The 17,014-nt window shown below is 50.3% G+C and overlaps 1 protein-coding gene across 1 annotated transcript in view; it reads right to left on the bottom strand.

Annotated features, from left to right (window-relative positions):
* Positions 1-9,458, bottom strand: part of NFASC (neurofascin) — a 192,218-nt gene extending 182,760 nt beyond the window's left edge. The window contains exon 1 of the mRNA XM_065938228.1: positions 9,329-9,458. Coding sequence (XP_065794300.1) covers positions 9,329-9,435 — 107 coding nt within the window. The 5' untranslated portion in view covers positions 9,436-9,458. The remainder of the gene's footprint in view (positions 1-9,328) is intronic.
* Positions 9,459-17,014: the final 7,556 nt, after the last annotated feature.

The following is a 17,014-nucleotide window of genomic DNA, read 5'->3' as shown; positions in this document are numbered from 1 at the left end:
CTTAACACACAGAAAGCCTAAGACTGGAGACCCAAAGAAATCAAACATATTTAGGATAAGCTTACACAGACCTCTGTGCACGGACACATAACAATGCAATGGAAATTTTCTATTACAGTTTTTTACAGTTTGTTATTACTTGCTTATTGATTGGTATTTTATAGTGTTTTTCCCTCTGGTATTTCTACCACTGACCACATCCACTATACCAGGTAAACAAGATGAAACGATGCCTACAGTCAGAAAGGCAGATGAATCAAGAGCAGGAATACAAACATCTGACGTAACAGTACAAAATCTACACCCCATCTCACCACAGAGTCAAGTGTCCAGAGGCATACACACTGCGTTCCTTGCCTATTCGAGGCTCCAAAACGTCTCGGATCAGGTCCCTGGGACTAGAGCCAGAATCCAAGGAGCCTTCTCTCTGCCCTTGAAAGGAAAACCGCAGTGCATCACGTATGGTTGTTATCACCGTGATAAAAAAGGGCAAAACTCACAGCCAAAAACAGACCTTCAGTTCAGATTCAGCATGAGGTTTTCTCCAGCAGTGTGTCAAACTCATCCCCATTCAAAAGTCCATTTTTGTTCTAAGTCAAAGAGATTCTGGTATGAGAGACAAATATGCAAAGGTAAGTGGCAAATTACAAATATTCTCACATTAGAGCTGTGCAGAATATTTAAATTAAATTAAAATTTCAGTTCTCAGTCACACTAGCCACATCTCAAGTGCTCAACAGCTACATGTGGCCAGTGGTTACCATGCTGGACGATGTAGATACAGAATAGTCCCACCATCACAGAAGGCTCTATTGGACAGCACTAATATTGAACATCTAGATGTTTCCTTTAAAGAAATGAGTAGGGTCTTCTGGGAACTTCTGTTGTTCTCTCCACGTATGCTAGGGAGGTTTTAGGTACATTTCAGAATGTTGGGTAGAAAGAGTACCTTTTCACAATGAAAGAAGCAATGTGCTGGGAGTCTCATGTAAACACAAACACTCTAAGGCAAAATTTACAAGGCTATAAACTGGGTCATTTTTACACGCATATGTGCACACACATGGTCTCTCCTTCTTAAAAGGGCCATTACTAGTTTCTCCTAACCCAAACTTTTGCTTTCATCACAAAGATTGTGAAGTCAAATGCTGCAAACCAACTTGGTGCCAAAAAACCCACATGCTACCTAGTCCTAGCCAGAACTGTTTTCCAGATCGCTCTTGGGTGGCTCTAAGCATTCCCTGGCATCACTTTTTAACATGGCATCACTGGGGAGAAAAATCTCTCAGACAGCAGGTCAGCACCCTGGACAGCGACAAGCTCCCTGCCTGCCAAGGAAAAGTTCCAGTCCTCCTCACTGCCCAAAAAACCCTTCAGAAACAACACTCCTCAAACACCACTGTATGTGCAGGGATGTCACTCACTTCTCCTAATGCCATAATCTGGTCTTCAAACAAGAGCAAGCTCAGCTAAGAAGCCTAAATGCTCCTCACCAACTTCAAGATAAAGTCCAACTTCTAGTCAGAGTCAGAACTCTCTGGAGTCTGGCCCCAGCTGGCCACTCCAGCTGTGCCTTCCACTGCTCCAGCCTGGCCAAGTCAATGCCAGAGGACCACTTCCCTCCTCTAAACCTTTGATTATGCTCCTTTAGCCCATTTCCTTACCTTTATCTCTTCAAATCCTTCCCATCTCTGGGGACCCAGATCAGCCCCTGCGTCTCTTCAAAATCTTCCCAAAGGACTTTAGTCTACATTGGTATCCTCTCTTTTCCAACATACCAAGGCACTTCTACTTTAGATCATGCTTTAAGAAACTTAATTACATACCCTCTTGTACAATTACTAGGTTCATATGCAGTTTAAAGTTCCCAGTGTCCTGATACACAGAAGACCTAGTTTTGCCAGCAACTAGACATTTTGATCATAAACTAATGATCTCAGATGAAACCATCTCTAACATTCTATGAGTTAAAGATTCTCTCAAAACAAGTTGCCACCCAAAAGTGTGCTACGCTCATAATAGAGGCTTCCGAGACTAACTGCAGATGCAATGAACACTATGTAAAAAAAACCACACAAAAAACAAAACCAAGGCACAGCTCAGAGCTGGGAACAGCTAGAGAACCCTGGTTTGGCTTCCAACATGAGTCACAAAGGCTTCATTTCCACTCAGTGTGTGATGATGATCAGAAAGAGATCCTGTTTCTGTCCTTTCTTACGTCACAGCACAGAAAAGCTGCCTGTGGCCTCAGAGGACACGCTGTCTTCAACATGTGGAAGAACCCCACACAGTGGGTGATGTAACACTGACATTATAACAGTGTTTCTCAGACAAATATCCGTGGACAGGGCAGCCATCACTTGATAGCTGAGCGCTCACCCCACTGCCAGTTGTGCACAAGCCCAGACAGACTGTGGAAAATAACAAAAGACATACTCTTGCTGGTGCCCCCAAATACAATTCTGACTGGTCTTACAAGTCAAGAGGTTCCAAAGTGGAGCGAGAACTGACTAAAAATTTCAGCTCAACATTTTACTTCTCAAAATGATTGTTCTATTACCTCCTTGTGTTTAAAATCCTGTTCTCAAAGCACCAACTTACAGATCCACATATAATAGGATACAGGGATGGTCTTTCCCTCATGCACATGAAGGAACTAAGGTCCAGAAGAGTTTAATACCTTTTGTATTGCAAATAAAGATCACATTAGAATGAGAATCCAGTTGAAATAATTTCAATAACATAAGCAACATGCACACATAAACATATATATACTTGTATACACATACATTCAAAGAACTCTTAGTAATATAAAGAGATGAGTTATGAAATTCACTGAGCCTGGAACTGGAAGATTCCACTGAATTCTTGCAAAAAGTGTGCCAAAGCAAATTGGCCAGCATCAGTAAAGAAGGAACTCTCATCACTGGGAACAGTCCTTGGAATTGCTCTGCCAGCCATTCACTCTCATCCCAGAAAGTCACAAGATCTGAGAACAAAATTTAGCATCTGGTCAACCAACCCCAGTTGGCCTAAACTGGGTCCAGGAAAGCGAGCCCAGCATGAAGGCCACAATCATCCTGTCCTAAGCCCTTCCCCAAGTCGACCATTCTAAGTGCTCGGAGAGGGAAAGCAGTGAGACCCCAGTGTAATCAGGTTAGAAAAGTAGACTCCGGCACTCAGGGACCTCTATGACTACGTCTCAGAACAGTGCTCCAAATATGTCCTTCACTACTGAATTACATGCACCCACCACCCAAGCCATGCCATTTATTCATCACGACTCAAACACCCCTGCATATTCCTGCCATTGAATCTGCAGTCCTCCAGTAGCTCTGATTATCAAGTTGCAGATCTTGATGTCTCAAGATCCACCTCAATTATTTCCTCTTGCAAGAGGCTTTTCCAGATCATCCAAGCCCAATATAATCTCCTGTCAACCTTTTAGAATTTACTGTCTGGAATTAGCAAGTGCTTCTTATATTTGAATATATATACATACATAAACACACACACACACACACACACACACATATATATATATCTTATCTCCATTAGAGTGCGGACAAGGTCTTGTGAGCCTCCATTTTGCTCCAGAAAATGGTGCGGTACCCGTTACCCACATAGCACATGTTCAATAAATGTTTGGTGATGGTGATAAGAATAATAAGACCTCTCCAAAGGTTCCTGTTACCCAAGGACAGACCTAGATATACAACTATGTCCATGGGACTGCGTGGGGCAGGTAGGAAGAACCCAGAGCGAACCCGCGTGGTGGACAACAGCTCAACAGCCTTCCTCCAACTCTAATGCCAAGGCTTCCTCACTCTAGGACCAAGTCAGAAATCCTCCCTTCCTGCTCCCAAGCTGTTTATCTCGTTAACTCTGTTTATTGTGATCCTGGTAAGAGGTTCTGAAGCCCTCCAAGCCCCTCTCTAATTAAATTCATTAGAACAGATTGGGGCTTTCTTTCTGCATCTCAGAAAAATTAACAACATAATTAGCATCATAATGCTGGGGAGATGGGCTGCCAGGGAGGCCTTTCAGGAGGGGCTGGCCCAGTCTGGGAGGGGAAGAGTGAGGGGAGCAGGTGAAGGAGAAGGCAGATGCTCAGACAGCTGCTTCCCGGAGGAGGGGAGCTACGGAATCAGCGGGGATGGTGACGACTTGAGGGGATGACCCGACAGGCCCCAGGCACTCCAACTTTTTCAAGGCATGGCTTTTGGGACAGGGAAGGCAAGACAAGAAATTAATCCATAACATAAATTCCAGAGACACGGGCTTCTGGGACTAGAGACTTTCAGCAATCTTCTAGTGTTAGAGACAGAAACATATTGAAGCTCTGTTAATGATGGCATCACTGAGTCGATGGACAGGAGTTTGAGCAGGCTCCGGTGATCACGATGGACAGGAAGGCCTGACATGCTGCAGTCCATGGGGCTGCAAAGAGTCAGACACGACTGAGCGAATGAACTGAACTGCACTGAATGATGGACTGGAAGCAAAACAAGTCCCTCCTGCTGTTCACGATGATGTCCCTTCTGAGGCTCTACTACAGGAAAAGGGGAGAGCAGGTAGGGGGAGGCACCTCACTTCCTTCCCAGAAAACCTGAATCCACAGTTTTGGCTTGCACCCCTGGTGGGTTCCCTCATCTAGAAAATTCTCACCTTCCCTTCCTTACTAAAATTCTACCAGCCTTTCAAGGCTCAGCTCCATGCCCACCTCCCTATGAAGAACAGTTAGCATTTAGTATTTACTGCTGGCCAGGAAGCATGCTGGAGTCTTCTCTACCTTAGCACATGTAATCCCTAACACAGCTCTGCAAAGTTCATATTCACGGTCCCATTTTACAGAGTGGGAGACCGTAGCTCCTCAGCCAGTAAGTGAAAGAACCAAGCTTTGACCAAAGGGCTGTCTGAGGCCAAAGCTGAGCAGTTTTCACAAGCTGTCACCTCCCTGACTCCATAAGCCATACTGAGGCCTAACTGCTTCCTTGGAAATCTTACTGCCCAGGGTCTGAAGACTTAATTACAAGACACCACTTTGGTGGCACTTTTGTATCATGCCACTTTTATTTTTCCTGACTTGTCTCAAAACCTAAGGAAAGAGGGTGGATCAAGAGATCTCAAGCTGGCTGGCACAGTCTGACCAATGCCCCAGGTCAGCAAAGCTGTGAGAAGTGCCTCCTCAAGCACCCAGCACAGTCATTAGCTCCCAGAGCCCTCCCCAAAGCCCCAAGGACCAGGCCTCACGCATTTCACACCTGCCCTTGCAGCCGGGCCTGAGCCCTAGCTGAGCATCGGGAGTTAACGCTCCAAAGTCTGACATCAGGCTGCTCTAGCCAAAGCAGGAGCCGATCCAGACAGGGCAGTGCAGTCATCCCCGGTCCCCCTGTCATGGCTCCCATGAGGGGCCACCACCAGGACCCTCAGCCATACTCCAACAAGGCCAGGAAGACAGCTGCCTCTGGTGGAGCATTTCCTGTAGTGAGCTTTAATTTGTTTTCATTTCTGTAACTCCAACTCAACTTACATGCCCAACATGCAGCTTAGTTGGGCATATAATGGTATGCCCTAGGATATACTCAAAGGCTTAGGACACACTAATGAAATGAGGTAAAGCAGATGTGTAGAGAGGAGGGGGCTTCCTCAGAAAGGTGAGGATGGCTGTCTTTATCCTTGGGCTCCTTCCCGTTCAGCTATGGATGTTCACGGTGACCTGTGCTCAGGAGTGTAGCTTCTAAGGATCCCTCTGTCACTACCAGCCTGCTCCCTCCTATCTGAATTTCTCCGATGACTCCCACCTGACCGTGACCTCCCAGAACTCCAAGACCCTTCCGCCCATGGCAGAGCTCACAATAATTTTACTCACCTTGCTTCTGAGCATGTATCTGTACTCGTTAGGAGTACATCAGTTAGGGGCTCTCCATCAGTTAGGAGCTCCCTGAGGGCAGATCTTGGGCCTCTATCCTCTGGCTCACTCTGACATTCTAAGCATAGTCTGACCATCCTTTGCCCCTAAAATACAAGTGCTTAAGAAATGAGAATGGGAGGGTTGAGGAGCCTCAATCTCGTCCCAGGGTTCCCCCAGCAGGCGGAAGCAGCAGCCAGCAGGGCTGAGCTTCACACAGAACATCACCTCTTCCCCTTGAGTCAGGGATCTGGTAACATCTTGCACCACCTTTTTGCTCACATTCAACCTCCAAGTCAGCCCTGGGCCCCATCCTGACAACACCAACCCAGGCCTTCTCCCGGCTGCAGCGGAGGGGACCGATGCCACTGGAGGGAAAGATGTTCATCAGCCCTGGCCCATGTCCTCACTCAAGCTCACCTGTGTTATCTGTCTGATCACTCGTCGCTCTTTTCCATCACACCGGCAGCTCTGAGAGACCCTGTTTTCCTTTCCATCTCTATGATCCCAGCACCTAGCACAGTGTAGGATTTAACCACCATTTGTTGAATGAGTAAGTATGTAACCAGCCTTAAATTTCCCTTACTTCCTTCCCTCCTCTTCTCCCAAGACAAACAGACTGAAGACTGAACTTCTCTGCCTCTCTCTTTCTAGTTTCCTAAGAAACTCTTTTTCTAAAGACTGAGTGACAATCCTCACACCCCAGCTCTTGGATGGTCTTAGAGAAGAGGGGCACCAGAGGGAGGGAACACATTCCAACAACAAAGTAACAGGAGCCTTGGAATCCTGTCTCTCAGTCACTGCAGAAACAGGACCATCTTCTGTGCCTCCACCATCAGATATCCAAAGCAAGAACCCAACCCCCAGACACCGGCCACCTCTTCAGTGTACCCCTGAACGATACAGCCTGACCTGGTAAGCCCAGCCTGTCTCAGCCCATGGGGAGCTAGCCAGGTCTTGCTCTGGCTCTGCAAGGAGCTGGCTTCCCATTCTGTGTGCCTCAATTTATCCCTACCACAGCCTCTGTGATATCAAACAAGGGATGAGAGATGAGATTCACTGCACAGAACTGGGAGATATATACACAGTTATCAGAATCCCCCACTTAACCCCAAGCAAGCATTTCAACATCAGTAACTTAATCCAATCAGCTCTCAAAGATGGCTCCAGGTGATACCTCCTCCCTGGAGCACGAAAAGCTGGGAGCCCTGGGAATGCTGATGCCAGGAGAAGCTACCACCCCACCCCACTCACGAGGGGAGGGACATGGAAGACTGACAAAGCAGAGCACAGCCCGTCCCCCAGCGGCACACTCAACCCCCAGCCCCTTGCTGGGCCCTGCCTGGGTCCACCCATTCAGAGACGCTGCTCATAAGCTGAAGGAGTCCACTCATTTCTAAAGTGAGGGAGCCTTGTGGAGAAGGGGCAGGATCCACCAGCAATTTGCTCTCAACTTCCAATTTAAGACGGGATTCTAGCTGAGGTCCCCAGGGCAGGAATTGGGCTGCCACTGCCTGGTTCATGGTGCCAAACACAGTTTCTGGGCTAAGTGTAAGTCAGTCTCTTTCCTCATTTGTGTTATTCATTCTCTTTGCTCTCTCTCTTACTTTCTACAAACACACGCACACACGCATACACACACACACACAACTTCAGCTGAAGCTAAACACGAGAGGAAGAAATTACTCCCTCCAAAGCGCCAGTTCTGTCAGGACAAAAAGTAGAATTATTAGATGCAGAGCAGATCCCACTCCCATCTTCCTTAAATCTTCCTGCAATGGAAAGCCACCAAATCCAATCACCCCCAAACCAGGGAGGGACAGGCTCCTGCCTTCCTCCTTCCTCTGCTCCTCCAGCTGCCATGGCCAGTCCCCAGGGTCTCCACACGTTTTCCCTGGGCTTCTCTTACTTATGGTTCAAGTTCAACGGGTTGTGAAGCTGCTGGTCTCCAGCTCTAGATGAAAAATCCACTTCCTGCCCACCCGGGTCTCCAAGCCCTGTGGTCTGCCCTTCCCGGAGAAGTGATTAGGGCCCAGCAAGGGCTCATCTGAGTTCCAAGGGTAGATAATTCACACTGGGCCCTCATGCCAGGGAGACAGACAGGCAGAAAAGGGACATCGTCATCCACCATCCACTCCTTTGGACTGAGGAAGGAGGCATCTCTGCCCAACACACACACACACACACCACTGCCAAATGCCAAGTAAGGAATGAGGAACAGAACCCAGCTCAGGGCAAGAAGAACTGCCATGGGGACCAGAGTCTAGGTGATTCAGCACTCTGCCCACTCAGCCCAGCCCATGGGCCACACTCATGACAGCTCTCGATGCCAAAGTGCTGACTTGAAGGCTGAGAAAGAATCCTTTCTAAAATCTGAAATTTTCCAGCTCTCCAGAGAGGCTCCTCATCCAGGCCTTTGCATCCCAGGGCTCAGATCAAGAACAAGAAGAGGCTGTGAAGCCATTTCTTTGGATTCTGCCTCTCCTCCTTCCTAGTTTTCCTAAGCTTAACACCTCCTCCCCCAACCCCCACACCCATCCATCTAGGAAACAAACCTTAACAGCTAGAGGAAGACAGTGGCTGAAGAGGAACGTAAGAGGGGCCTAACAACACGCCGCATCCTTTGCCCTCCCCCACCCCGGAGCCATGAATAGGATCAAACATGCAGAAAGGGTATAAGTGGATTCTGCCACAGTGAGTGCACAGGGCCTTCAGAGTCCTGGGCCTCCCCAGGCAGAGAAGGAGGGCCCAGCGGCAGGTGAGGGGCTTGGGACAAGTCTGTGTGACTACAAATGGCACCGGGAAGGGCAGGTGGGGAAGGTGATGGGAGGCTCGCCAGATAACAGCCAAGGAGGAGAAGCCAGCGTTCTGGAGACGGTGGAGGCGGACACCAGGAGGCAGCAGAGAAGGGGCTGGGCCCGGGTATGCAGAAGGGACGCGGTGGGGACAGAAACTGCGAGGGAGCTGATGGACAGACGCACACGGAGGGACGGGGGCATGAACCGGGGGCCGGAGCAGTAAGCGCAGGACAGAGGCGGGGGTGCGGCGAAGGGAAAACAGAAGGAACGGGGTAGCGCAAAGTGGGGTGCGGAGGTAAACAGGTCAGAGCTCGGGGTGCGGCGGGGACGGAAGGACAGGGGAAGAGACGGAGGGGAGGGAGGAGGAGGGGAGACGACCAAGGAGCAAAGGCGTGCGGGGGCCTGGGGCGGGGAGCCGGGTAGGGCAGGGTCCCGGTGCAGACTCGGGGCTCGGGCAGGTGACGACGCGGAGAGAGAGGTCTGGGCGTGGAAGGAGGGGATGGGGCCGGCTGAGAGATGGAGACAGGCAGAGAAGGGCGGGAGCAAGGGGACGGCGCTGGACGGGCCTCCACGACCCCGTTCCACCCGCAGCCCGTCTCTGGTGTCCGCGCGTGCCTACCTGCAAGGGCAGGGGCTCCGGCCCCGGGTGCAGTCGGTGCTGTCCGCCACCCGCGCCGCCGCTCGCCCGGCGTCCCCCGCAGCGCCGCTCGCCACCCGCCGCCGCATTAGGGCAGAGCGCGGCCCGTGCGCGCTCCCGGCGGCCGGCGCGCCCCCGACCGCCTGCGTGCGCGCGCCCGCGCCTCCCTGCGCGCGCAGGGGCCGGGGAGGGGGAGCGGCAGGGAGGGGCAGGGAGGGGCAGGGAGGGGGAGAGGAGGGACAGAGGAGGGGAGGGACAGGGAGGGGGAGAGGAGGGACAGAGGAGGGGAGGGACAGGGAGGGGGAGAGAGGGAGAGGGGAGGGGGAGGGGGAGGAGGAGGGAGAGGGCCGGACAAGGGCGGTGCGGGCCGGGCAGAGTCTGGCGGGGCGCGGGACAGAGGCTTGCGGGCCCGGCCTGCGCCGCCTTTCTCTTCGCACAGACCCCCGGCCTCTTTGCGCACCGGCGTTGGAGACAGTAGTGATCCCGTTCGCCGAGCCAGACCTGCAGGAGGGAACACGCCGGCGAGCTATCGCGTTTGTACTGTGCACGCCCCTCCACCATCAGACTGGGACTCCTTGGGGGCTTGTAGGCTCTCAGGAGCTTTTCTTTACTGGAGAGCTGTTGAATCCCGAACTGGGGACGTGAGCAATCTTGTGACCCCTGCTGATGGTGGAGTGGTCTTCTTTTAAAAGCGGGGAATTTGATCTGCCTTCAATGGGCTCAGGCCCTGCCCAGACTTGAGTTAAGGGGGAAGAAGCCCAGAACTGGGAGGCCAGACATCCAAAGTCTCCTCCTGACTCTGACTCTCTGACGTGGTGAGATGCTTCTCTATGGGCCTCTTTTCCCAACTGAACGATGAAAAGTTGATCCCTTCAAAACTGGGAACTGTGAGGCCCTGTGCAGGCTGAGTGAGACACGAGCTCATTGTCACCTGAAACCATGGAGAGATCTGGGTTGGGCATCACATAATCTTAGGTGGGAAGAGCACTTGGAAGAAGCTTCTATCTATCCCTCATCCCAAACCACAGTTCCCTTGGCAGCCCCCCTCTGAGGTCCCATTCAAAATCTTTCAGGGAATTTCCCTGGTGATCCAGTGGTTAAAACTCCCCACTTCCAATGCAGTCTCTGATTTGATCCCTGGTGGGGAAACTAAGATCCCACATAGCATGCGGCACGGCCAAAACAGCCAAGCAAAAAAAAAGCGCGCTCAGCCCCCTTCCCTGTGCTCACAGAGCCCCTGCCCTCACGCCACCTTCACTGAGCTGCACCCCGCCTCTCTGTCCCCCCTCCGGCCTGTGCGTCTTGTTCCGCAAGCTGTTCCCAGTCCCAGCACACAGTAGGGGCTCAATAGATACTTGATCAAGGAATGAATGACGGCCAGTAATAGATGAATCATCCAAATACCCAACAAAGTATCTCACTCTTCAGTTAGGTGCTTTGAGGCTTACAATTACAGCTTTTAGGCAAAGTCTATACGATGGGAAAGGAAGGGTTAGGATAGGACCTGAAAGCATGCTGCCTCTAGGGGTCAGGAACCCTGGGCAAAAGTTTTTGCAGGGTCCCTTATCTATACAAGCAATTTGACTTCATTCAACTTTTAGTCTCAGCATCATTCTGGCAGCCCACTCTTACACAATCCTATGAACAAAACAGTGCGTGCCCCTGGAGTGGGGCCTGACCACAAGGCCCTGGGATGGCCCTGTAGCAGCCAGGAGCTTCTTGGCTGCCTGGTCAGCCCCACTGGCAGGTGATGTAGAATGCCATAAATTTCTCTGAAGGGGAGAATCTGGACACTGGGGAGCCCCGTCCAGATGCATTACTGGCCCCAGTTGGTCCCTAGCATTAAGGAGAAACTTAGAAAAATTAGAGAAAGTTGTTTCAAAGCACCAGGGCCCTGAGGCCTGGACTCAGGGCAGGACCCCCTTACCCTCTCACTGGACGTGTCCAGCTGTGGCTGTCTCCATAGAATAAAGAAAATAATTTCCCTTTTCTAAGCATCTGTTGGATGTCAGCTGCTGGGTTTCCTGCTTAGATCATTTCCTGACTCTTTACAGTGATGAGGGGAGATACTTTTTAGGTGGTATTGCCTGTGGTGATGACACTAGCTCAGAGACACCTGCTGTGATTCAGATCCCACCTCCACCACATCAGATGTGGATGAATGTGGGCAATTTCCTTTTATTTCTTCTGAAAAATATTATTAAATCTATATAAGTAGCTGAATTAGAGCCAAATCATTCTCTCATGCTTTCCCCTATCTAGAAGCCATCACTTTCAACCCTTTTGATCTTTGGTTATTGGCTATTCACTTCTGTGTATCTAATAAGCTCACCGTTCAGAAAACTAAGATCATGGCATCTGGTCGCATCACTTCATGGCAAATAGATGGGGAAACAGTGAGAGACTTTATTTTGGGGGGCTCCAAAGTCACTGTAGATGGTGATTGCAGCCATGAAATTAAAAGACGCTTACTCCTTGGAAGGAAAGTTAATGATCAATCTAGATAGCATATTAAAAAGCAAAGACATTACTTTGCCAACAAAGGTCCATCTAGTCAAGGCTATGGTTTTTCCAGTAGTCATGTATGGATGGTAGAGTTAGACTATAAAGCAAGCTGAGCACCAAAGAATTGATGCTTTTGAACTGTGGTGTTGGAGAAGACTCTTAAGAGTCCCTTGGACTGCAAGGAGATCCAACCAGTCCACCCTAAAGGAGATCAGTCCTGGGTGATCATTGGAAGGACTGATGTTGAAGCTGAAATTCCAATACTTTGGCCACCTGATGCAAAGAGCTGACTCATTTGAAAAGACCCTGATGCTTGGAGGATTTGGAGGCAGGAGGAGAAGGGAACGACAGAGGATGAGACAGCTGGATGGCATCATCGACTCAATGGACATGAATTTGAGTAAACTCTGGGAGTTGGTGATGGACAAGGAGGCCTGGTGTGCTGTGATTCATGGGGTTGCAAAGAGTCGGACACAACTGAGTGACTAAACTGAACTGAACTGATCTAATAAGATGCTCTGTTGCTACTTTTTGCTTCTGTTTAGGCATTATCTCTTGATTCCACCCTATGAAAGACACTCTTCACATATACCCGTCCTGTTCTCCTCTCTAACCTCCCAATCTAGTCAAATCTCAACTTGGTTAAATCAGAATTAGTGTTTATCATGATTACTTAAGTCCTATTTACAACTGACCTTTTCAGTTCCTGCAAACTTTTTGTTTTTTTCTGGACTTAATATTTGTCATTTTTGGTTTATTTGTTTTGTTGCCACCAGGGAAGCCCTGGTGTAATTATCTATAATTCAACTCTAAACTCTCCATCGTTGTCTATGTCTATTTGTTGAGCTTTCAAGTATTATATTAATTTTATCATTTTGAAGATTCTCTCTTAGAGCCTTCTGATGCTGAAGAAGGACGGGATTTGCCAAGAAAGTCCTAGCTGACCAGTAGGGTGAATTTGGGCAGATCGGTTAACCTAAGACTTATTCTTCTCATCTGTAAAATAGGGGTAAAGTGAACACCAATGAGGTAAGGTTCTTTGTAAACTAAAATGCTCTGCCACATGTTAGCTACTGCCCAGCTTTCTCTTCCTTTCCTTCATCTTTTTCAAAACCGCTGAGAAAACTGAGGCTTAGAGAGAAAGAAAACCACAGGGATTTGGTGGTGGAAGCTGAACTGGAACTCAGGTCGCATAGCTGCAGTGTGAAGAAACGAACTCAGGGCCAGAGGGGCGTGCGGAACTGCCGGAGGACCCCAGCGCGGGGCAGCAGGTGCTTCCTTGTCCGAGGTGCCCCCTGACTGGGAGAGGGCGCCACCTGCTGGTGATGGACTCGGGACAGGGACTGGTGTGGGCTCATGCAGGCTGTGTGTCAGCAACAGGCTGACTCGGTGCCAAGGGCAGAAAGCAGTTGCTTTTTCTCTCCAGACCTTTCTCTGGCCTTCCTGTATCCTTTTATTCCCTGAGTGTGTATCTCTAGTTCTGTCTGAAACTCCAGCAGGCATCACTCTACTGACCCTAGACTTGAAGCCCCACTTCCTGTGTCCTCTGTCATGCTGCGTGGCGAGTCACGAATGATTCTTACATTCCCTAGCATCACATGGCTCCCAACCAAATTGCACAAGCCCTGTCTTATCCTGGGCTCAGGCCAAAAGAAAGCCTCCGCGCTGTCTCAGGTGCTTGCAGGACACTGGCCTGGGGAGTGCTGAGGGACAGGGCTGGGCCCCACCAGCGTCCGTTATACCCCCAGCCACCCTTTTCTGCATGGCCCCTAGACGGTGTGGGGCAACAGACAGTTCCTGCATTATTGCTGGAGGTTTAACTTGATAAAGGGTAATTTGCCAGTACCATCAAAAACTTTAATGTAGCCTTCAAATCTACCTCTAAGACTCTAGCCTGCAGAAACACTGGCACAAATCACAAAAGTGTATATGCACAAGGATGTTCAGTGTAGCCCATCCAGAGGTCAGTGGTCAAACAGGTTGTATAATCTGTGAGGTAGAGAGGTATGTGTGCATGCTAAATTGCTTTAGTCGTGTCCAACTCTTTTCGACCCCATGGTCTGTAGCCCGCCAGACTCCTCTGTCCATGGGATCTTCCGGGTAAGAATACTGGAGTGGGTTGCCATGCCCTTCTCCAGAGGATCTTCCCAACCCAGGAATTGAACTTGTGTCTCCTGCATTGGCAGGCAGATTCTTTACCAGTAGCGCCCCCTGGGAAGCCCTGTGGAGAGGTATGGAGCAACTTAAGAAATAATGATACACACACATATCTTTTTAAAAGAAGAGCAGCATAATAACATGTAGAGTATAATTCTTTTCTGGGGGAAAAATAAAAGCCAGTTGGTATAAGAGGTTGGGAGAAGAGAGAAGGAATGAAGCCCTGGGTCCGTTTAGGAGCTTGAGGACAGAGCCCTTGGAGGATATCAGGAGGGACCCAATTTTTGTTGAAGACTTTCTTGTACCAGGCCCTTCCCATATGTTAGGTCACTTAGTCCTCACAAAAACCCAGTGAGATTGGCATCACTGTCTTCAGTTTACTGATGAGGAAATAGAAGCCCGGTAAGGTTAGCAAACTGCAGCATCATGCAGGTGGGATGTCGTAAAGGGTTGTGTGTGTGTGTGTGTGTGTTCGGTTGTGTCCAACTCTGAGACCCCTTAGTCCACCAGGCACCACTCTCCATGGGATTCTCCAGGTGAGAATACTGGAGTGGGTTGCCATTTCCTACCCAGGGGATCTTCCCAGCCTAGGGATTGAACCTGCATCTCTTGTGCCTCCTGCATTGGCAGGAGAATTCTTTACCACTGCGCCACCTGGGTAACCAGGTAAAGGATTAACCTTGCCCAAACACAGGCTTAGCCTTTGCCCTTGGCTCCTGGGAGGTCACCTCTAAACCCCTGGGATGTCCAGCGATGTCCTGCATGACAAGAGGGCCGTTGTCTGCTTGTAGGGGCTCAGCCTCACCAGATAGTCTCTGCTGGCAGTGTGGTTTATGGTGGGGTTTGGGGCGTGACCGCCAGAGGGCTGGAAACTTAGGTCAACCACAGGGGGCTTAGCCGTGTCTAAGTGCAGCTGGTTAGTCGCTCAGTCGTGTCTGACTCTGCAGCCCCACGAACTGCAACCTGCCAGGCTCCTCTGTCCATGGGATTCTCCAGGCAAGAATACTGGAGTGAGTTGCCATGCCCTCCTCCAGGGGATCTTCCTGACCCAGGGGTCGAACCCAGGTCTCCTGCATTGCAGGCGCGTCTTTACCCGCTGAGCCCCCAGGGAAGTGACTGAGCCTCAATAAAGACTCTCACACTGAGGCTCGGGTGAGCCTCCCCGGCCGGCTGTCCTCAGCGCACCATCACACATCCCTGCTGGGGTTTAGCCCTGTCCCCGTCTCCCCTGGGGAGGACATCCAGAAGCCCTGCATGTGGAGCTCTCCTGGGCGCTGCCTCTTCCTGTGTCTACTTTACTCTGAGTCCTTTCGCTGTGATAGAGCATAACCAACCATATACTAGCTTCCAATGAGTTCTGTGAGTCCTCCCAGCAAATTATTGGACCAGAGGGTGGTCTTAAGGGATGTGCCCAAGCTTGCAATTGGTGACAAAGTGCGGGTGGTTTTGGGGACTGCTCCCCAACTCTGAAGATGGTGAGTGGTGGAATCTGGAGTCCTGCAAAGGTCTCAGAGATGCCAGTGTGCCCCCTCCCCACGTCCCCCACTGTGACCAGCGCTGATAGACATTCTAGCTTCCTGTGGATGAGCAAGGGGAACAGAGCGATGGCCACACTAAGGGGCAGGGAGGTGGGTGAGGATGAGGCCAAGCAAACTGAGTCATGTGCTCAGACGGAGTCCTAAAGATTTTAGAAAGATCCAAGAGCCTGTGCCCCTCACAATGCGGGGGCGGGGGCTGGTGGGCAGGCACAGAGAAAGTCAATGGAAGACGTCACCAGGAAGCCCCATTTTCCATAGGTCGCCTAAGAAGCTGGAAACCGTCACCTCCTCTTGCCTCTCCCTCAGCATTTCCTCGCTCCCCAAGCCAGAAGCGAAGTGAAGTGAAGTGAAATCGCTCAGTCTTGTCCAACTCTTTGCAACCCCATGAACTGTATAGCCCACCCGGCTCCTCCATCCATGGGATTTTCCAGGCAAGAATACCGGAGTGGGTTGCCATTTCCTTCTCCAGGAGATCTTCCCGACCCAGGGATTGAACCTGGGTCCCCTGCATTGTAGGCAGATGCTTTACTGTCCTAGCCACCAGGAAAGTCCCCTAAGCCAGGCTGAGAGTTTAAGCTTCGATTTGTATGTAGATTTAAGGGAAGGAGGGAGAAAACCGAGACTGCGCCCTGATGCTTCCCCAGCTTGGGGACACACATGGTCCTTCCCGTGAGGCCCGTATTGCCCTCGCATCTGGCACATTCTTTACTGCCTACTCTCAGCCCCCAAAGGAAAGGTCTAGTCTAGTTCCAGGCTGGAGAGCACCTCTCTACCTGCTTTCTCACTTCCTGCTTTGGAATTTTTAAAAAAAAGTCCACTGCTGAGGGCAGGAGAGCTGAGGCCCCGAGGTCACTTGAAAAGCACACACAATGTTCATGTTCTCAACTCCAAGATGTGGAACCCTCCGCAAGGTATGGAATCAGTCTTGCACCCTCGGCAGGGAACAAGGAGGCCGGCGGAGAGGAGGTGAGGCTGTAGCCCGTGTTGCAGCCTTGTCCCTGATCTGTGAGCAAGAGTTGCAGCCGCTCCAGTTCATGCTTGTATACAAAGAATATTTCCCTCTTTAAAGGCTGCCCATTGTGATCATTTGGGGCAAATTTCACCTGCATAAATGTGCTGGAGAACATAGGCTGTTTGGAGCTTTTCTGCACTGCAGTGAAAAGCCCACACCTGTTTACATTTTCCTCTCTCCTCCAGCCAGTCAGCCAGCAAGAAGACAGCCCAGCTTCAAACTCCTTTTCTCTAAATATATGAAAGCTTGGTTCCAGAGGCCTATAAGGACTAATTTTCTAGGCATAATCCTGTCCCCAAACAGGAATGAACAAGATCCCTCCCCATCAGGGAGTCCTGGCATTTAGAAAATCCTTGCCGAAAGAGCTTTTTCTTCTGCAGCTGCCTTGTAAATCCATTTGTACAAATAGTCCTGAGAGGGGTCAGGCACTGCGAACCACAAGAGCATCCATATCAC

Source organism: Muntiacus reevesi, chromosome 5, assembly GCF_963930625.1.
Source record: "Muntiacus reevesi chromosome 5, mMunRee1.1, whole genome shotgun sequence".
In the NCBI taxonomy this organism is placed as follows: Eukaryota; Metazoa; Chordata; class Mammalia; order Artiodactyla; family Cervidae; genus Muntiacus; species Muntiacus reevesi.
This window is presented reverse-complemented; position numbering and strand designations above follow the sequence as displayed.